We start from the raw sequence: 22,141 nt of genomic DNA on the forward strand, positions 1-22,141 counted from the left end.
CTGCCCTCACAAAGCAATTTTTGCTTCATTATAAGAACTGAGAGTCATGATAAACAATTACGGAATTATTTTAGCACTAAAGAATAAAACTCCAAGTGAGGAAATCATTATAGAAGAGAAAATCCTTGTAATTACTAAAAAATATAATTGCTATTACATAATCTTAGAAAACTAAAAAAAAAATTTTAAATCCATATTTGTGGAATAACTAAACATCATCAAATAAAAATGGAGACTCTTGAAAGAGAAAACATAGTATAGACAATGGCTAAGATGCCTAACAAAGAAATATTCATAACTATTTCCTGTTTTTGAGCCTGCTATTTGCTTCTTATGTCTCATCTAATTATTGTTCTTACAGAGACAGAGATGACAACATTATGCTGAATAACACATTGATCTAGATCCAGGAAAATTAATGTACTGAAATGAATACTTTTTAAAAGCTAAAAATGACCAAAATTGATTTTGCAGTTATGAAACCATTTCTAGAAAGATATAATGTATTTCAACTGCTTAGACTGATTCTTGCATGTATCTGTTTAAGGAAAAAAATTTTTTTTTTAATTTTCCTATAACTCAGAAGAAATAAAGGTGATAATTACTATTTGCACTCCAGAAGAGCACAACTTTGGCCTATCTCATCTTATTAATACTCTAAGGCAAAGACAGAATTTGAGATGACTTTTAGAAGGATTAATAACATTATCTTTTCCACTTAAAGTTAATATTACTTGCATTTCTGATACAGCATTTTACAATCCTTTCACTATTTACCTTTGTGCTTTCAATTCGAAAATATACCTTTTTCTACTCATGCGGACAAATGAGCCATATACATTTTTAGTGCATCAAAATAAAAGTATGAGTAAACAAATATTTTTCTTAGATTCATACCAAGTCAAACAGACGTGTATTCACAAGAGCATTAATCGCCCTGAATTGTATGATAAATTGACTTGAAAACAGCCAGGTAACTGTGGTAAAAGAAAGCAGTGCTAGACTGGCAAAGACAAAGCCTTGATTAAAGTTCAAATTCTGCCAGTTTGTCAGATTAGTCATTTTATTTAAGTTCTTTTTAAATGTTAGTGTTCTTGTATATAACATAAGGATACTAAATACCTACCTCATGAGGACAGTATTGAAATTATTAATGAGAACGTATATATTAAAAAGCTCAGTAAACTGTAAAATGGCAAGGTATCATTATTATTACTCTGCATTCATTATATACAGCATATCATTCTAGACATTTTCCAAGATGCTCTAAGTTATTCTCTGAGAATGAATAAAAAGGCAAGAAAACTGATTTACCACTTGGATAGTAATATCGCTTTCCTCCAGTTAATTTTCTGACTAGATTATAAGTAGGTTAATAATTATGGAAAGTTTAAAATCTAATTTGAAATAATTAGAGGTTGAGAATAATTACTTCTTACCAAAAAAGACAGGTGATAAAAACAGTATTTAAGAGAAACACTAATTATTCAGAATCAAACACTAAAGACTATAGAAATTCTCAAAATTATCCAGTCATACTTTTTCAGGCAACAGAATAAGTCAATTACTAAAAACTAAAATACCATCAATTTAAATAAACTGAAAAGATCCAGTTCTCTGTAAGATTTAATTTGCTAACTTCAAAGGAGTATTTCAATAACTGAACATTCACTTTAGATACTCACAGCATGCTCAAGTACTGCATGTGCTATTTCATGGCCCAGAAGGAAGGAGAGCTGATGGATATCAGTCACACTATTTAAAAGTCCAGTGAAGACGAACACTTGTCCATTCTGCACCATAATGAAAATAATGCAAGCAATGAGAACACCATTTAAAAAAAAAAAAACAAGGACATTAAATTTAACAATTAAAAATTAGGCTGGGTAACATTTACTTACTGGAAGTACAAAGGCATTTATATCTGGGGAATCAACCACATGAATAACCCAACTGATCTCAGAGATCCCTGGAATATCTTGATTGCATTCAATTAAATGATGAACCACTGCTTGAACAGCCACGTATCGGGCGTCTTTCTCAGTTAGCATATCATTTTTAAATTCTTCCATCCACTGAAAGGTTAAAAAGAAAAGTCGTCTCTAAGAGAATGTTAGCTCTACAAAATGTTTATATTGTTTTTATTGTTGTTTGTTTAGTCACTAAGTTGTACCCGATTCTTGGCGACCCTATAGATTGTAGCCCACCAGGCTCCTCTGTCCACAGGATTTTCCAGGAAAAAACACTGGAGCGGGTTGTCATTTCCTTCTCCAGATCTTTTCAACCCAGAGATGGAACCCTCATCTCCTGCAATGGCAGGTGGATTCTTTACCACAGAGCCACTAGGGAAGCCTTTATTTTAAGGAGTGATTTATATGGCACTATGTTGTTGAATAATTTTTAATTATGGGAAAATCTGCATATATTAAATACTCAAATTTTTCAAATCTGAATTAGTTATGCAAAGGCAAAAATTTGGCTTCTCACAAATGGAGTAAGTTCTAATAACTTAAGATTTTTCCTATATGTTGGTTGAAATAAAAATTTCATTCATCTTTTCTATTAGCTTATAAACAAATAAAATGCTTAAGTATTATTTCTACTTTCCTAAATATTTTAGAAAACAAAGCATTTCCTAGAGAACATAAAGATTTTATATAAGAAAGCAAAACACAAAAGAAATTACTGTATAGCAGAAACTAACACAACACTGTAAAGCAACTATACTCTAATAAAAATTAATGAAAACTTTCTTTCATAACATAAAACACCCTATGCTTAATAAGAAAGCTAAAGTTCTACCAGAAAAAGGACAACATTTCATTAAAGTGTCTTATTCACACAGACTGAAAGGAAATTACTGAAACTGTAGAACTAATGAGCATATCATTTTCTTTTTACTGTGTTAAGACTAACCACCATACAAAGACATTTTTTCTGAAGCTATACTCATGAGAGATTCTTTCAAGTATACTTTGAAAAATTTTGCTGTTCCAGTCGCTTGGTTATCTCTGACTCTGTGACCCCACGGACTGCAGCACACCAGGCTTCCCTGTCCTTCACAATCTCCCGGGGCTTGCTCAAAATCATGGCCATCCAGTCGGTGATACCAGCCAACCATCTCATCCTCTGTAGTCCCCTTTTCTTCCTGCCTTTCATCTTTCCCAGCATCAAGTCTTTTCCAATGAGTTGGCTCTTCACATCAGGTGACCAAAGTATTGGAGCTTCAGCATCAGTCCTACCAATGAATACTCAGGATTGATTTCCATTAGGATTGACTGGTCTGATCTCCGTGCAGTCCAAGGGACTCTCAAGAGTCTTCTCCAATACCACAGTTCAAAAGTATCACTTCTTTGGCACTTAGCTTTCTTTATGGTCCAACTCTCACATCCACACACGACTACTGGAAAATTCACAGCTTTGACTATACGGACCTTAATCAGCAAAGTGATGTCTCTGCTTTTTAATAAGCTGTCTAGGTTGGTCATAGCTTTTCTCTAAGGAGCAAGTGCTTTTAATTTCATGGCTGCAGTCACCATCTGCAGTGATTTTAGAGCCCAAGAAAATAAAGTTTGTCACTGTTTCCTTTGTTTCCCCATCTATTTGCCATGAAGCAATGGGACCAGATGCCATGATCTTAGTTTTTTAAATGTTGAGTTTCAAGTTGGCTTTTTCACTCTCCTCTATCACTTTCATCAAGAAACTCTTTAGTTCTTCCCTGCTTTCTGCCATAAGGGTGCTGTCATCTGCATACTCTGAAGTTACTGATATTTCTCCCAGAAATCTGGATTTTAGCTTCTGTTTCATCTACTCCAGAATTTCTCATGATGTACTCTGCACAGAAGTTAAATAAGCCAGGTGACAATACACAGCCTTCAGTTCAGTTGCTCAGTCGTGTCCAACTCTTTGCAATCCCATGAATTGCAGCACGCCAGGCCTCCCTGTCCATCACCAACTCTCGGAGTTCACTCAAACTCACGTCCATCGAGTCGGTCATGCCACCCAGCCATCTCATCCTCTGTCGTCCCCTTCTCCTCCTGCCCCCAATCCCTCCCAGCATCAGAGTCTTTTCCAATGAGTCAACTCTTCGCATGAGGTGGCCAAAGTACTGGAGCTTCAGCTTTAGCATCATTCCTTCCAAAGAACACCCAGGACTGATCTCCTTTAGGATGGACTGGTTGGATCTCCTTACAGTCCAAGGGACTCTCAAGACTCTTCTCCAACACCACAGTTCAAAAGCATCAATTCTTTGCCGCTCAGCTTTCTTCACAGTCCCACTCTCACATCCATACATGACTACTGGAAAAACTATAGCCTTGACTAGACAGACCTTTGTTGGCAAAGTAATGTCTCTGCTTTTGAATATGCTATCTAGGTTGGTCATAACTTTCCTTCCAAGGAGTAAGCGTCTTTTAATTTCATGGCTGCAATCACCATCTGCAGTGATTTTGGAGCCCCCCAAAATAAAGTCTGACACTGTTTCCACTGTTTCCCCATCTTTTCCCATGAAGTGATAGGACCAGATGCCATAATCTTTGTTTTCTCAATGTTGAGCTTTAAGCCAACTTTTTCACTCTCCTCTTTCACTTTCATCAAGAGGCTTTTTAGTTCCTCTTCACTTTCTGCCATAAGGGTGGTGTCATCTGCATATCTGAGGTTATTGATATTTCTCCCGGCAATCTTGATTCCAGCTGTGCTTCTTCCAGCCCAGTGTTTCTCGTGATGTACTCTGCATAGAAGTTAAATAAGCAGGGTGACAATATACAGCCTTGACGTACTCCTTTTCCTATTTGGAACCAGTCTGTTGTTCCATGTCCAGTTCTAACTGTTGCTTCCTGACCTGCATACAGATTTCTCAAGAGGCAGGTAAGGTGGTCTGGCATGCCCATCTCTTTAAGAATTTTCCACAGTTTGTTGTGATTCACACAGTCAAACCCTTTAGAGTAGTCAATGAAGCAGATGTTTTTCTGGAAGTCTCTTGCTTTTTCGATGATCCAACTGATATTGGCAATTTGATCTCTGGTTCCTCTGCCTTTTCTAAATCCAGCTTGAACATCTGGGAGTTCTCGGTTCATGTACTGTTGAAGCCTGACTTGGAGAATTTTGAGCATTACTTCACTAACATGTGAAATGAGTGTGCGGTAGTTTGACCATCCTTTGGTATTGCTTTTCTTTTGGATTAGAATAAAAACTGACCTTTTCCAGTCCTGTGGCCACTGCTGAGTTTTCCAAATTTGCTGGCATACTGAGTACAGCACTTTCATAGCATCATCTTTTAGGATTTGAAATAGCTCAACTGGAATTCCATCACCTCCACTAGCTTTGTTCATAGTGATGCTTCCTAATGCCCACTTGACTTTAGACTCCAGGATGGCTGGTTCCAGGTGAGAGATCACATCATCATGGTTATCTGGGTCATGAAGATCTTTTTTGTATAGTTCTTCTGTGTATTCTTGCCACCTCTTACTATGCTTCTGTTAGGTCCATGCCATTTTTGTTCTTTATTGTGCCCATCTTTGCATGAAATGTTCCCTTGGTATCTCTAATTTTCTTGAAGAGATCTCTAGTCTTTCCTATTCTACTGTTTTCCTCTATTTCTTTGCACTGATTGCTGAGGAAGGCTCTTATCTCTCCTTGCTATTTCTTATTTCTCCTTGCTATTCTTTGGAACTCTGCATTCAGATGGGTGTATCTTTCCTTTTCTCTTTTGTCTTTTACTTTTCTTCTTTCCTCAGCTATTTGTACAGAGAAGGCAATGGCACCCCACTCCAGTACTCTTACCTGGAAAATCTCATGGACAGCGGAGCCTGGTGGGCTGCTGTCTATGGGGTTGCACAGAGTCAGACACGACTGAAGTGACTTAGCAGCAGCAGCAGCAGCTATTTGTAAAGTTCCTCAGACATCCATTTGAAAATTAAGGATGTTCTGAAACTACTAAATTTCCATAAAATGTGTAATTTCTTTCATATATGAATTAAGAAGTCTGTAACCTTGATAATGCATTATAAACATGATTTTACAGAATATGAATTTTAAAATCTTTACACAGTATTTTCTAAAAGCACACATCACCAATGTAAACTGTCTAAAAGAACACTACTGAAGTAGACACAACAAGATTATATGTAATTGCAGTACTTTATAATAATCCCATAAAAACATGTGCTTGAATTTTCATATCAAGCAGGTATTACATGCATAGGCTAAATAAGTAAAAAAATATGTACATGTATGTAATTTTTTATAACTTCTTAGTGATATAAATGGTAGAACATACACTAATTTAACACTAGGCTTTTATCAACCTTAATAAAACACTTTTCTCAAACTTGCTTCTGACTAGGCTATTCTAAGAAACATCTCAAATCTCTGTATAACCTGTATAAAAGAGATTCATCTCTATTAAGAACAATCGAACAATCTTTTTAGTGAAAAATCTGTTATTTCTTTTTTATGGTAACTTTCCACTGACAAACTCAGAAGCTCAACATTATAAAAATATATAAATATTTTTATATATCAATAAAAATATTGGTATATAAAAATCTAACCACAGCAAAGTTGTCAAGTGAGGCTATAAATTCAACAAATATTAATTTAGCATATACAGCACATGTTGGAGATACTGTGGGTTCAGTTCCAGTTCTCAATATCTTTACTGAGCTATTCAGCGCAAAGTGCATATCTTAATAAAGCGAGTCACAAGAATTTTTGGTTTCCCACTGTTTATTGTGTGCAATAGCATTATGTCTAAAAAAAAAACAACGTACACACCTTAAAGAACACTTTATAGCTTAAAAAAAATGCTAAGCATCATCTAGGCCTTGAGAGAGACATAATCTCTTTTGCCTAACAAATAATAATGAAAAGACTCAAAATACTGCATCACTGAAAAGTGACACAAATAGGAAGTGAGCAAATGCTGCTGGAAAAATGGAGCCAACAGCTTCGCTTGACACAAGGTTGCCACAAACCTCCAAAGTTTAAAAATGCAGTATCTGCAAAGTGTAATAAAGCAAATAACAATAAAATGAAGTTTGTATACCATACGTGTGCTAAGCATGAGGGACAGAAAGATGATCTGCCCTCAAACTCACTAGGGGTGTAAGATGTCACTTGAGTTACTATACTTTCCAAGGAGTTAAGGCTTCTGATATCCGACTTTATTTTGTATTCAAAGAATATAATTTTTAAAAAAATTTTTTAAAAGAACATAATAAACTGTGGCAACCTGGTGGCCCAGTGGTTGAGAGTCTGCCTGCCAATGCAGGGGACATGGGTTCGATCCCTGGTCTGGAAAGATTCCACACACTACGAGGCAGCTAAGCCCATGGCCTACAGAAGCCTGTGCTCTAGAGTCCAGGAGTTGCAACTACTGAGCCCACACAGCAACCGGTGAAGCCTGTACACCCACAGCCTGTGCTCCACAGCAAGAGAAGCCACCTCAATGAGAAGCCTGCACTCTGCAACTAGAACGTAGCTCCCACTTGCTGCAACTAGAGAAGGCCCTCATGCAGCCGTGAAGGACCAGAGTAGCCAATAAATTTATAGATTTTTTTTTTAATGAGAAAGAAAATATATACATAATCAACTGCCCAAATGGATGTTTAGGGGATGGCAAACTATGTTATTCTACTTAATTTTCAAGATACAAAAATTCAAATTACAGATCTATTTGTTAAAAAAAAATATAGTAAGCATACTTTGTACACTGTATCAGTACTTAAAATAAAATGATAAACAAAACAAACAGGCTCTTTGAACCCCTGGAGTTAGTCTAGCAAGGGAGACAGATCAGCAAATAGATAATTATGCAAATAATTATGATGCTTCTACCCTCATGATAAGTGTTTTTAAAAGGAAAGTACAGTATGCAAAGAGAAAATAAAAGTAGGATACCTAGCCCCAATATAGCCAAGCAGTGATCAAGCTACAAATGACTGATTCATAACGTAGTCTGTTATGAAGGATATCCCGTAGGGCCTAACACAGCCTCACTGCTTAACCCAGTCGGGATAATCAAGGAAGGCTTTCCTGAGAAAGTGACATTTAAGGTGACATGTTGCAATCAGGAGTCGGCTGGGTGAGGAAAGGCGATGTAGAGGGCAGGAATACAAAGCATGAAAGGTCTGAGACTTTTTGGAAAAAAAGGCTAATTCCCCGTCAGAGATTAAAATTAAAAAGTAGTGCATTGTTCATGTTTAAGAAACTCCTGCTTTGAATATTGTATCAAGGAATCTAATTTAAAAATGAGTCTTTCTACTTACTGCTTCATATTCCAGTTCTGATAAAAGTCTGAAATGTTCTTTCCTCAATAACAGTAGCTTGCTCCTTCCTGTGACCGGACTCACTTCCAGATGTGTAAAATAAAACACTACAAAAAGCAATCCAAAACTACTCAAGCCAAGGAAGAGCTTCCATTTATTCTTCCTTAAACTTTCTTTAAATAGTTCCTTCTTGTTAGGAGGAAGTGCCTGCCACCATTTTCTTATGCCCCTAGAGCAAAAAGAAAAATTCTGATAACAAAAAGTTCTGATAACAAAATCAGTACATACCACCAAAACTTAATGCTTATGCTAAAATTTTGCCATCAAAGGCTTGAGTTTTTCTATTTCTCTGTATAGATGGGTTTTTTCCAGTTTGTAAAATTCTTAGCCAAATGATAAAAAAGCAATCAATTATACAGAGCTATAGTTAAAAATTCTAATGCTCATTTGAACTTTCTTCTTCAGTTATTTTAAACGAGCTAAGTGAGAAGTCGTTTTACACTAACTACCATTAGTTCCCATTTATTGACTATTGAGCACATTCAAGGTACTCTTCTAATTGCTGTACGTATGTCATCTCATTTAATCTTCATAATAACCCTGTTACAGAAGAGAAAATTGAGGCATAGAGAAGTTAAACAACTTATCCAAGGCCAGAGAGTTAATAAGAGGAAAATCAGGAAGGCAATGTGATAATAGGGATAAATTGCGCAAATAAACAACTGAAGGCTTATAGTACAATAAATCTTCACCTTTAACCACTCCCCCCACTGCTCATCAGACATCAGACATCTGGCACAATCTGCCGGTACTTCAGTCAGACGCAAGGGAAACGATCTCAGCACTGATTTTAGAAACAAATATTGCGCAGTAGCAGAAACTCCACTAAGCTACAGAGAACACGACAAAGAAGAGGTTATAAGAGCGCAGGCACTGTCAACACAGAAATCAGAGATTTTATGGATAACATCTGAGGAGGTCCAGCTCTACCAGGCAACAATACTCTCTGCTGCTTCCTAGGATTCACAGACATTCTGACAACCAGTAATGTTTTCAGTGGCTTCCCAGGTGGCTCAGTGGTAAAGAATCTGCCTGCCAAAGTAGGAGACCCAGATTCAATCCCTGGGTTTAGAAGCTCCCCTGGAGAAGGAATATTCTTGACTGGGAAATATTCCAATATTCTTGCCTGGGAAAACCCATGGACATAGGGGCCTGGCAGGCTACAATCTACAGGGTCACAAAGAGTTGGACATGACTTAGCCACTAAAATAACAATGCTGTTTTCAGTACCTGAACAAAAAATTCTCCCTATGAGTTCATCTGTGAAATTGCAACAAACATTTAAAATATATTTATCATTCTCTAGACAAAATTTATTTTATAAAACAACTTCTTTAAGTTATTTTAGTCCTGCTAAGTGATATACCTAAAAGGCCCTTAAAGTGTTTCAACCTAAAAAGACTTAGATCAAGCTATGAAGTATACTTATTTCCAATTTAAAAATGTATGACACTATTATTTAAAATGCATGAACACATAACCTAAAACAAAATTTCAGGTGATTTATAACGGTAATAACAAAAAGTTAAATAATTTAAAAGGAGGAAAAAGATCTACCAGCCCAAGAACCTGGGCTGAATTGCGACAAAGATTCTCTCCTGGACCAAACTCTACTTAGACTCCCATGAATATTTTGACTTCAGGACTCCTGTGTTCATCTCTGCACAGGTCAGTTAAGTCAGAATCCCTCATCCTACATATCTGATTACTCGTGATATCTAACCTGTTACTTATCATTCATCATCCCCCAGGTCTGCTGCTGCTGCCAAGTTGCTTCAGTCATGTCTGATTCTGTGCGACTCCATAGACAGCAGCCCACCAGGCTCCCCCGTCCCTGGGATTCTCCAGGCAAGAACACTGGAGTGGCTTGCCATTTCCTTCTCCAATGCATGAAAGTGAAAAGTGAAAGTGAAGTCGCTCAGTCATGTCTGACTCTTAGCGACCCCATGGACTGCAGCCTACCAGGCTCTCCCGTCCATGGATTTTCCAGGCAAGAGTACTGGAGTTGGGTGCCATTGCCTTTCCGTTATCCTCCAGGTCAGTGGTCCCCAACCCTTCTGGCACCAGGGACTGGTTTGTGGAAGACAATTTTTCCATGGACCTGGGGTGGTGGTGAGGGAATGGTTTTGGGATGATTCTTATAAGGAACACGCAACCTAGATCCCTCACGTGCCCAGTTCACAGTAGGATTCATGCTCCTATGAGAATCTAATCCTGCTGCTGATCTGATAAGAGGCAAAGCTCAGGCAGTAATACAAGTGATGGGGAGCAGCTGTTAAATTCAGATGAAGCTTCGCTTGTTCACCCACTGCTCACCTCCTGCTGTGAAGTTGCATTTCTAAACAGGCCATGGATAGGCACCATAGTTGGGTGGTATCTGATCACTCTCACCTGTCTTCGGCAGTAACTCTGGTAGACCAGATTGAGTAGAATCCCTCCTGGCTCCTGATGTTTCCTCTCTGTAGTTTTCCATCTACCAACCCCCACACTACCTGCACAGCCCATGGTGTATTCAGAACTGACTCTGGTTCTATACTGAGGTCTCTTTTCTCCTACTGCAAAAGTTCTGAATAAAAGCTGGTTTTACTTCTTTGATGACTGCCTAGCTCTAGCTTTCTTTGAAGTCATACTTAAATTGAGAGCTAAATTAACTGTATATTTTCTGAGTGCCAAAGCTTAGTCATAAAGAACACCATAAATTAGAGCACAAGTTCTCGATTTTGGATGAAGAGAAAACTGGGTTGATTATTATGGAAGTAAAAAGGCTAGAAGGCACTTCATAGCTACCAAATATGAAATAACTTTATAGGGAGACAATGCTTAACTTTACCTTTCTTCAATCTTCATGGAGCAAATAAGAGAAAACAAGATTAATTATGAGGGAGGAGTTTTAAGTTAAATACGAAGTACTATTTAGCTTTAAAAACATTAAGTGCTATAAAGGATCACCAAGAGAAAACAAAGATTTGTTGGAAATAGAATAGAAAAATAAACAAATACTAATTAAGAGTTAACTTGGCTAGGAGTTCTTTCTTAAATGAGCAAAGTTCTTCAGTTTCATGATTCATTGCCCCAAATTTCATGAACTAAAAAGGAATGTTTGTAAGTACGGTTCTTACACATGAACTGCAACAAACATTTCTGATTTTTGTAATTATAAGATCTTTAAAATAGTGTCTAGATAAGATATATAAGAATAATTTTTACAGATCCCATTTCTATATTATATATGCAGCAAATGATTTCAAGATTATTAAAGCATATATACATATATATATATATATACACCAACTATTTAGAAACTGAACTTCCACACTAATCATGGGAGGGAAATCTACCAATTTTTCTTTAAAAGTACAGTTATACAAACTTTTAATATAAAAGCTTATATTTTAAAAAGCATTTTACCTGCCCACAATGATTGCAAGCAGTTTCTGCACTGGCTTAAGAATCATCAACAACAGAGGAACAGGAGCAGCTTGGCACCGTGGAGAAGTGTGGAAACTCCTGAAGTCTCTCGTGAGTAAACAGTTCAAGGGATGCAACACTGAATGAGCAGGAACTACGGGAACGTCCTTCATCAGTAGCTGTCTTGAAAGAGAGTCAGTGCATGCAGTACATTTTCGGTTAATCATCAAAATTTCCTTACTTCTGGTGCTCAAAAGGCAGCCTTTTCTTTTGGTATTAAAAGTCCTATAGAAGAGAAAGTTTTCAGGCAGAAGAGTCCATTTATCACCGTGATTTACTCCCAGGCCCGGAGATTTATTTACTATATGGTTAATTTTCACCTGATGAAAGTCTCGTGAGGTTACAGCTTGCATGTTACATTTTCTCCAGTTGGTCAGTAAATTAAATCGGAAGAAAAAACAGTTTCTAGCAGCAGGCTGCAGTCCATAGATGAAGCTCATCTTTGTTTTACTTGATTATCTGGGACACAAAATATAAACTATAAATAATCCCAGCAAAATATTTATTACCAAACTGGAAATATAACACATTGAAAAGTTGTTCTTCCTTCAACAGGTCTCCAACCAAATTTCCTTGGGTTTCTACTCACCATTCATGCAGCAATTCCTCTTAACAACAAAAACCAAAGAGGTTTTACTAACTTTTTTTTTAACTCAGCAACATGTACTTACAATGTCCAAATCTGGCCTTTTTTCTTCTTTTTTAAAAATTTTAGTTGAAAGAAGTCTATTTTTATTTTATCAGCTAAATTATTTGGGGAACAAGAAATAGATTAAACAAAAACAGGACTGAAAGTAAGAAAGTGAAAGTCACTTAGTCATGTCCAGCTATTCGAGAATCCACGGACTGTACACAGTCTATGGAATTCTCCAGGCCAGAATACTGGAATGGGTAGCCGTTCCCTTCTTCATGGGATCTTCCCAACCCAGGGATTGAACCTAGGTCTCCCACATTGCAGGCAGATTCTTTACCAGCTGAGCCACCAGGGCAAGTTTCAGCAATTGGCAGCAACCAGATCAAAGAGTATTTAATGGAATACTAAAGTCTAACACAAAATGTATTTTTTAAAATACCAATTTGTTCCTTTCAAATATAATGCAAACACTTCTGATTCAGGTCAAGAGAGAGGGAAAGGGACTTATCGTCTCACTGAAAACAACTGAAAGAACAGAATATAAAGACCTAAATAGACATTTTTCCAAAGAAGACATACAGATGGCCAACGAGCACATGAAAAGATGCTCAACACTGCTAATTATAATCACTGTTGTTCACTCAGGTCCAACTCTTTGCCACCTCATGGACTGCAGCATGCCAGGCCTCCCTGCCCGTCACCATCTCCCAAAGTTTGCCCAAGTTCAAGTCGATTGAATTGGTGCTGCCATCCAGCCATCTCATCCTCTGACACCTTCTTCCCCTTCTACCCTCAATCTTTCCCTGCATCAGGGACTTTCCAATGAATCAGCTGTTCACATCAGATGGCCAAAATACTGCAGCTTCAGTATCAGCACAAGCTGGAATCAAGATTGCCAGGAGAAATATCACCTCAGATATACAGATGACACCACCCTTATGGCAGAAAGTGAAGAGGAACTAAAAAGCCTCTTGATGAAAGTGAAAGAGGAGAGTGAAAAAGTTGGCTGAAAGCTCAACATTCAGAAAACGAAGATCATGGCATCCGGCCCATCACTTCATGGCAAATAGACAGGGAAACAGTGGGAACAGTGGCTAACTTTATTTTTCTGGGCTCCAAAATCACTGCAGATGGTGACTGCAGCCATGAAATTAAAAGACGCTTACTCCTTGGAAGGAAAGTTATGACCAATCTAAATAGCATATTCAAAAGCAGAGACATTATTTTGCCAACAAAGGTCCGTCTAGTCAAGGCTATGGTTTTTCCAGTGGTCATGTATGGATGCAAGAGTTGGATGGTGAAGAAAGCTGGCGCCGAAGAATTGATGCTTTTTCACTGTGGTGTTGGAGAAGACTCTTGAGAGTCCTTTGGACTGCAAGGAGATCCAACCAGTCTATCCTAAAGGAAATTAGTCCTGGGTGTTCATTGGAAGGACTGATGTTGAAGCTGAAATTTCAATACTTTGGCCATCTGATGCAAAGAATTGACTCATTTGAAAAGACCCTGATGCTGGGAAAGATTGAGGGCAGGAGGAGAAGGGCACGACAGAGGATGAGATGGTTGGATGGCATCACCAACTCAATACATATGGGTTTGGGTGGACTCCGGGAGCCGGTGATGGTCAGGGAGGCCTGGTGTGCTGCCGTTCACGGGGTCACAAAGAGTCGGACACGACTGAGTGACTAAACTGAAAACAAAGGTTTCACCATATGGACATTAGGCAATGAACAACAGTCACCCCTGAGAGACAGGGAGAAAACAGATAAAGGAAACTTACGACCATCCCAACCTTCTGCCTGGAGAGTTTTCAGGCCACTATGCAAAGAGGTAAAACCTAGCGCAGCCCAATAGTCCTCCTAAATCAAAGAGATGAAGCTGGGAATTCAAGGATATTAAAGTAGTTATATACATTGAATATGTGTTAAATTTTAAAGGAAAGTTTGAGCATGTTATATAGAGGCAAAGAATATAATTTTTCAAAAGATCGATGTTGAATTTCTAGATAAGAAAACTACTAATACAATGTCTTAAATAAAAATTACCCTGGATGAGACTAACAGCAAATTAGACATTGTAGAAATAAAGACTTATGAACCTGAAATAACAATAAAACCCATCGAAAATGGAATGCAGAGAGAAAATAAACTGTAAGAAATGCATAAAGCATCAATGAGGTGTGGAATAACTCAAATGGAGTAAATGGACTCCAAGAAGAGTGGGAAGGGAGAGCACACAGGAAAAAACACTTGAAAAATAATGGCCAGAATTTTCTAGAGAATGGCAAGGAGAGATAAGAAAGCCTTCTGCAGTGATCAGTGCAGAGAAATAGAGGAAAACAATAGAATTTAAGACTAGAGATCTCTTCAAGAAAATTAGAGATACCAAGGGAATATTTCATGCAAAGATGAGCTCAATAAAAGACAGAAATGGTACAGACCTAACAGAAGCAGAAGATATTAAGAAGAGGTGGCAAGAATATACAGAAGAACTATACAAAAAAGATCTTCACAACCCAGATAATCACGATGGTATGATCACTCACCTAGAGCCAGAGATCATGGAATGCGAAGTCAAGTGGGCTTTAGGAAGCATCACTATGAACAAAGCTAGTGGTGATGGAATTGCAGTTGAGCTATTTCAAATCCTGGAAGATGATGCTATGAAAGTGCTGTACTCAGTATGCCAGCAAATTTGGAAAACTCAGCAGTTGCCTCAGGACTGGAAAAGGTCAGCTTTCATTCCAATTCCAAAGAAAGGCAATGCCAAAGAATGCTCAAACTACCGCACAATTGCACTCATTTCACACGCTAGTAATGTTCAAAATTCTCCAAGCCAGGCTTCAGCAATACTTGAACCATGAACTTCCAGATGTTCAAGCTGGTTTTAGAAAAGGCAGAGGAACCAGAGATCAAATTGCCAACATCAGCTGGATCATCGAAAAAGCAAGAGTTCCAGAAAAACATCCCTTTCTGCCTTATTGACTATACCAGAGCCTTTGACTGTGTGGATCACAACAAACTGTGGAAAATTCTGAGAGAGATAGGAATACCAGACCACCTGACCTGCCTCTTGAGAAAGCTGTATGCAGGTCAGAAAGCAATAGTTAGAATCGGACATGGAACAGACTGGTTCCAAACAGGGAAAGGAGTATGTCAAGGGTGTATATTGTCACCCTGCTTATTTAACTTATATGCAGAGTACATCATGAGAAACGCTGGGCTGGATGAAGCCCAAGAGATTAGGAGATTAGTCCTGGAATCAAGATTGCCGGGAAAAATATCAATAACCTCAGATAGGCAGATGACACCACCCTTATGGCAGAAAGCAAAGAAGAACTAAAGAGCCTCTTGATCTAAGTGAAAGAGGAGAGTGAAAAAGTTGGCTTAAAACTCAACATTCAGAAATCTAAGATCATGTCATCTGGCCCCATCACTTCATGGGAAATAGATGGGGAAACAATGGAAACAGTGACAGACTTTATTTTGGGGGGCTCCAAAATCACTGCATGTGGTAACTGCAGCCATGAAATTAAAAGACACTTGCTCCTTGGAAGAAAAGTTATGACCAACCTAGACAGCATATTAAAAAGCAGAGACATTACTTTGCCAACAAAGGTCTGTCTAGTCAAGGCTATGGTTTTTCCAGTAGTCACATCTGGGTGTGAGAGTGGGACTGCAAAGAAAGCTGAGCGCCGAAGAATTGGTGCTTTGAACTGTGGTGCTGGAGAAGACCTTTGAAGAGTACCTTGGACTGCAAGGAGATCCAACCAGTTCATCCCAAAGGAAATCAGTCCTGAATATTCACTGGAAGGACTGATGCTGAAGCTGAAACTCCAATACTTTGGCCACCTGATGTGAAGAACTGATTCATTTGAAAAGACCCTGATGCTGGGAAAGACTGAAGGTGGGAGGAGAAGGGGACAACTGGAGATGAGATAGTTGGATGGCATCACTGACACAATGGACAAGAGTAAGAATAAACTCCAGGAGTTGTTGATGAACAGGGAGGCCTGGTGTGCTACAGTCCATGCGGTCTCAAAGAGTCAGACATGACTGAGCAACTAAAGTGACTGACTGACTGAAAAGTTTCCAAATTTGAGGAAAACTGTAAACCTTCAAATCAAGAGGTTGAACAAATCACACACACTGGAAACACAAAGAAAATTACTCCAAGGTATATAAAATTTCTTAAAACCAATGAAAGAGAAAATCTTAAATTTGACACCTTAGATTAAATGTACACATTCCTTGAAAAACACAAATTACCAGAGCTTTCTCAAGAAGAAATAAAGAACCTTATACACGATCTTTAAATTGAATTTGTAGTTGAAAACCTTCCCACAATGAAAGTTCCAGAACCAAAAGGCTTCACTGGGGAATTCTACTAAACATTTAAAGAAGAAATAACAATTCTATAGAAACTCTTTCAGGAAATTAAACAGGAATACTTTGCAACCCATTTCTTAAGACCAGCATCACCTGATAACAAAGACAGAAAAAAAAAAAAGGATAATTACCAAAAGACTACAAAATAATAACCCTCATGAGTATAGATACAAAAATTCTTAATATTTTAGGAAATCTAACTCAACAATATGTTAAAAGGACAATACATCATGACCAAGTGACATTTGTCCCAGGAATGTAAGACTGAATAAAAATTCATACATCAAAGTAATTCACCCTAACTGAAAAAACACATGATCATCTCAGAAGATACAGAAAAAGCATTTGATAAAATCCAACAACCAGGAGCCTCCCTGGTGGCTCCGTGATAAGGAATTCATCTGCCAACACAGGAGATGGGGTCAATACCTTACCCAGAAGGATCCCAGACACCAAGGGGCAACAAAGCCTGCGTGCCCCAACTCCTGAGCCTGTGCTCCAGAGCCCGGGAGCCGCAACCCCGGAGGCTGTGCTCCGGAGCCCGGGAGCCGCAACCACTAGGCCTGGGCTCCAGAGCCCCGGAGCCGCAACCACTAGGCCTGGGCTCCAGAGCCCCGGAGCCGCAACCACTAGGCCTGGGCTCCAGAGCCCGGGAGCCGCAACCCCGGAGCCCGTGCTCCAGAGCCCGGGAGCCGCAACTACTGAGGCCTGCAGGCCCGAGAGCCCGTGCTCTGCAACAGCAGCAGCCACTGCAGTGAGAAGCCACACACTGCAACGGGAGAACAGCCAGCCCTTGTTCACTGCAACTAGAATCAAACAACGAAGCTCCAACACAGCCCCCAGAAAGGTCAAGAACCAATCTTCAGAAACACTCAGTAAACTAAGATATTTACAGGTATCTATATCCAACAGCATGTTTGCTGGTGAATGATATACTTTCCTCCCAAGATCAGACCAAGGAAAAGATGTCCACTCCCACCACTTCTATTCAACATTATACTGGCGATGTTGGTGAGTGTGATTGAATTGAGTAAATATGTACATAACTAAATAAATAAATGGCATCCAGATAAGAAATATAGATCATCGTTATGATAACATGACTGTCTATCCAAAATATCCAAAGAAATCTACAAACCAAACAAACAAACAAAAACTATTAGAATGAGCTTAAGGTGGCAGAATACAAGAGCAATACACAAAAGCAATTTTATTTTCTCCATACTAGCAAGTGAGAGAAGCCAGACCCATACACAGGAAAAAACTCTGCTCTCCTCCAAAACACATACTCTATGATTCCAGCTTTATAACATTAACCGTAGAAAATGCAGACTTATTTATAGTTACAGAGAAATCAGAGGTTGAAGAGGTAAAAGAGGGGCAAGAGGAGGAATTACAAAGTTTGGGGGACAATTAAAATGCTCACTATTGTGATTGTGTTGCTGATTTCATAAATATACACTAAGTCCAAACATACGCACAGTTTAAATATGTCCAATTTACTGTGTATAAACTACACATTAAGATTTTTTTTTAAAGATACTAAAAAGAGACAACCAAACACAATGTGTAGACTCTGATTAGATCCTACTTTGAAAGAAAAAAATTAGCCTTAGAAGACAATTGGAACTACTGGGATAATATGAATTTGATTTTAGGTTCTTTTAGGTAGGTACTGCTTATTTTCTTAGTTGACAAAGATGTGGTTATGGAGGCAAGTATCTTATAACTGAAATACTTGCTGAATACTCTCTTCATCATGAATGAAACTTCCAAATTCTATAATAAATTACCTACATACATACACACAGGACATAAATCTGATATACTAAAAATGGTAGCAATCTTTGTGTAAAGTAGTGGTTATATATGTGCCATAAATTTTTTTTTTCAGTTTTCTTTAGTGTTTCAAAATCTTCATAATAAAAATTGCATCTTCTGCTTTGGCAGGCAGGTTCTTTACCAGCTGAGCCACTGGGGAAGCCCAATAAAAGTTGAAGGTAAAAACACATAAATCTAATTCAGTCTAGGTTAATATAGTATTATCTGGAAAGATGCTTCAGAACATCAATTTTCATAAATAGTATTATCTATATATCAAACTATTTGAATACTACTCAACATTTTTACATACTTTATACATTCTGCCCTTGCATTATTAATGTATAATCTGAATAAAGAGCATGCTAAGCAAGCGTTAACTTCTAGTTAACCCTTTTTGAATTACTACCGATTCTAAATCAGTAGAGTCGAAGCTGATATTGTATATACTAGTTTAACATTAATAACAAGATATTTTCTAGTTTTCTTCTCCTTTGAACCTAGATGAAAAGTGGTAAAATATTTTAGGCCTGGAAATCATTTTAAAATTAGTATTTGGGTAGCTAGGAAGATTCTTCATTGGCTAGGTGGTATGTGAATTACGGACACAGCATAAAATTCAATCCCTGACCTCACAGAGGTTGTAATCTAGTTGGGGCTAGGGGGAAAGTACTTTAGTAAGACTATTAAAGGACAGTAAAACATGGCCTTTTATTAAGTGCCATACACTGTATGAATTTTAAAAAAGTATATCCATGAGTAGCAAAATAGTTCAGAAAGGCAATTATGCACACCATTTGGGCAGATGCAAAAAAAAAAAAACTTAAGATTTCAAATATGAAAGTGTACTTAAGGTTTACATATAGAATGTCTTCTACCAAAAGTCCAAACTGCAAAAACAACATACTCTTTTCATTACTCTAGGGGACCAGTTTCAGTCACTGACCAACCACACTCCCTTTTTATAAGTACACTCTACAGCCTAAATTTGGGGCATAGGCCTAGACTGCCATGTTTGTCCCTTTTGATTCTGACCTCTGAATTATTTATTATTCATTCATACATTAAATATTTAATAAGTGCCTGCTACATACCATACCACATACCTTTCTGAATGCCAAGGATACCACAGAAAACAAACCAGACAAAAATCACTACCTAATTTGCAAAAACAGTAATGCTTAAAATATGGCAGTATACACAAATATAAATAAGTCCAAAGGAATATATACCAAAGCATTCACAGCAGTTATGTGGAGTGGCAGGATGATGGCTGTAAGGATTCAGCATTTCCATCTTCTGTATTTCTGTGCTATTTACATTTTTACAGAATGTGTGACTACTGTTGTAAGCCCCGAGCCAATAAAGCCAACTGTATTTGTAATTTCCATTGGTTTCCATGCACGTCAATAAACTCCTACATACTGTAGACCAAACCCTGCAAATTACCACTTCCCACAATTTCTCCAGGCACCTTCCCCACCCTTTCTTCACCAACTCCTAGGTTCCAGACCCACGGATTTACTTACACCTCTCAGCGGAAAGAAAGAAAAAAACCTCTCATCTCTGTCTGCGCATTATCTATTTACACTGCTTAGCTCTGCTCACATGTCAAGCAAACTCCTGCTCATCACTCTCGACTTCTGTGAAATGTAAAGTGTTCTACTGACACAGAAGGTATAAGCAAAAGCCCAGCACCATACCTATTACACATACAAGCAAAAACACTATCATTTATATCACCGACAAGTGTCACTTAGAACAGAAATAGTGCCTGATAGTTTGTAATCCCTGCTTTATCCTTAAGAATGGGTAAAGAATGGGAGAAGGAGTCTATACATTTTCAAAGAGCCAATGACTAGACTTCACAGAGCAGAATCCAGGCTTACATATCCTCTTCAAAGAACAGCAGCAGGTCAACAAACGTAGCTGGCAAACTTCTAGGATTATTAAATGAATGATGTGAGAAAATTAAACAATTTGGATTGTTAGCCTCTAAGAACATTTCAGAGCCTTAATTCTTTAAGCACCATCTCAGAATGTGCAAGTACAGCCCTCACTGGCACTCACAGCTGAAGCCTAGAAGACAGTTTTAACAACTCTGCTGAAAATGACTATTTCTTCTCTAGTTTCTATGGCAACAGCTGTTAGATCGGCAAAAATAGGACATGTACTTTAAAATAATCATTCAAGCAAAGTACACACATGATGGAAGGCTTAAAAAAATAATAATAAATTGGAAGGCAACAGACTTGGTTCTTAGGCTTCCAAATGTCAGCCTACACCCTTTCACCACAGCTGAGAATGATGGATATGAACCCAAAACCTTTTAGTGAGGATTTGGTTGCATTGGTTGGAGTCACTATAGCTGATCAATCCCTGAATTCTCAATGAAGTATTTTCATTTCCCTGGACTAAAATGTCTCATGCACACTGTAACTGTTGTTCCACTTTACACAAGCAAGAGACATTATTTAAAGAGCACAAAAAGTGATTTCTGCAGACAAGTTCATGAAGAAATTGTTTCAATACGCTACAGCTGTTCAGACAGGAAATTTCCTATTTTTCACTGGGGTTTAGGTAAGAAAACTTTTCTCGACTTTTAAGAGTGAGGAAGTAAAAGAGGTTTGAGTCTCAAGATGCCTAAAGCGGTTGGAATCGGTTTTCCACGGGAGATGTCACTGTGAAGCACATGATACTACATTAGAAACACAGCTTTTAAAAAGGGACCCCTACACGAGAAGGCTGGGAGAGGGGTTATCTCGCCGGAAAATACAGCCACCTGTCTATTTGCAACTCCCGCGCTGCACGGTAGCGCCCTGGCGTTCCTGCAATTCACACCAAAAGGGGACCAGGCGGGACAAGGAGGCTTTACTCCCACGTCCTCCTTTCCCGCTCGCCCCTCTTCCCCGACTCCACACGCCGCCCCCTCTATTCCCGCCCGGGCGCCCTGTTGTCCTCCCCCACCCCAGGCCTCACCATCCCCACCCCGCCGGGTCCACAGCGTCCTCGCTCCGCACCCCAGCGCTCCTCAAAGCTCTCTCCCAACTCCAGTACTCTGTCCCCGCCCCGGGGCCCGGCCCACTCTATAGCAAAGGCGTCCCCACCAGGACAGACCCCAGCAGTAGCAAAAGCGAAGTCCGCCGACCCGACCTCTGCGCACGCGCACACCCCGCCAGCGAAGCCCGGCCTCTTCACTTCCTGCCCCCGGCAAGGACCGGGACGCCTTTTGCTCCGCCCACACCGGGCAGTCAACACACTCGCCCAGATTCGTCCTCCCAGAGGGCCGGGGTCCCGTGTGAACTATGGCGCTCTAGTGCCCCCGCGTGGCTGGAGGAGGCACGTGACTATGGGCTAGGCCGCTTGCCGAGGAACATCTTCACTAGCGTGATCCAGGCAAGGGTGTGCCCGCTGCAGATATGGCCTGCTGTGCTGGCCGGAAAGAAAAGTGATTCGAAGGCTACCATAACGCTAAGGTTTCTTGGTTCAGAAGTTGCACTGATAGA

At 38.9% G+C, this 22,141-nt stretch overlaps 1 protein-coding gene across 9 annotated transcripts in view; it reads right to left on the reverse strand.

Annotated features, from left to right (window-relative positions):
- OMA1 (OMA1 zinc metallopeptidase) overlaps positions 1–21,859 on the reverse strand; it is a 62,451-nt gene extending 40,592 nt beyond the window's left edge. The window contains exons 1-6 of one of the 9 annotated variants that reach the window (XM_069592805.1): positions 21,743–21,859; positions 12,116–12,254; positions 11,736–12,020; positions 8,268–8,496; positions 1,902–2,075; positions 1,686–1,793 (exon numbers count right to left, since the gene is read on the reverse strand). In XM_069592805.1, the coding sequence (XP_069448906.1) occupies positions 1,686–1,793; positions 1,902–2,075; positions 8,268–8,496; positions 11,736–11,962 (738 nt within the window). In that variant the 5' untranslated portion in view covers positions 11,963–12,020; positions 12,116–12,254; positions 21,743–21,859. Of the gene's footprint in view, positions 1–1,685; positions 1,794–1,901; positions 2,076–8,267; positions 8,497–11,735; positions 12,255–19,867; positions 21,553–21,614 lie in introns of those variants that run through there. The other 8 variants (XM_069592799.1, XM_069592815.1, XM_069592810.1 and 5 more) reach the window with 8 other exon arrangements.
- Between the last annotated feature and the right edge of the window lie 282 nt (positions 21,860–22,141).

This window comes from Ovis canadensis, chromosome 1, assembly GCF_042477335.2.
Source record: "Ovis canadensis isolate MfBH-ARS-UI-01 breed Bighorn chromosome 1, ARS-UI_OviCan_v2, whole genome shotgun sequence".
In the NCBI taxonomy this organism is placed as follows: Eukaryota; Metazoa; Chordata; class Mammalia; order Artiodactyla; family Bovidae; genus Ovis; species Ovis canadensis.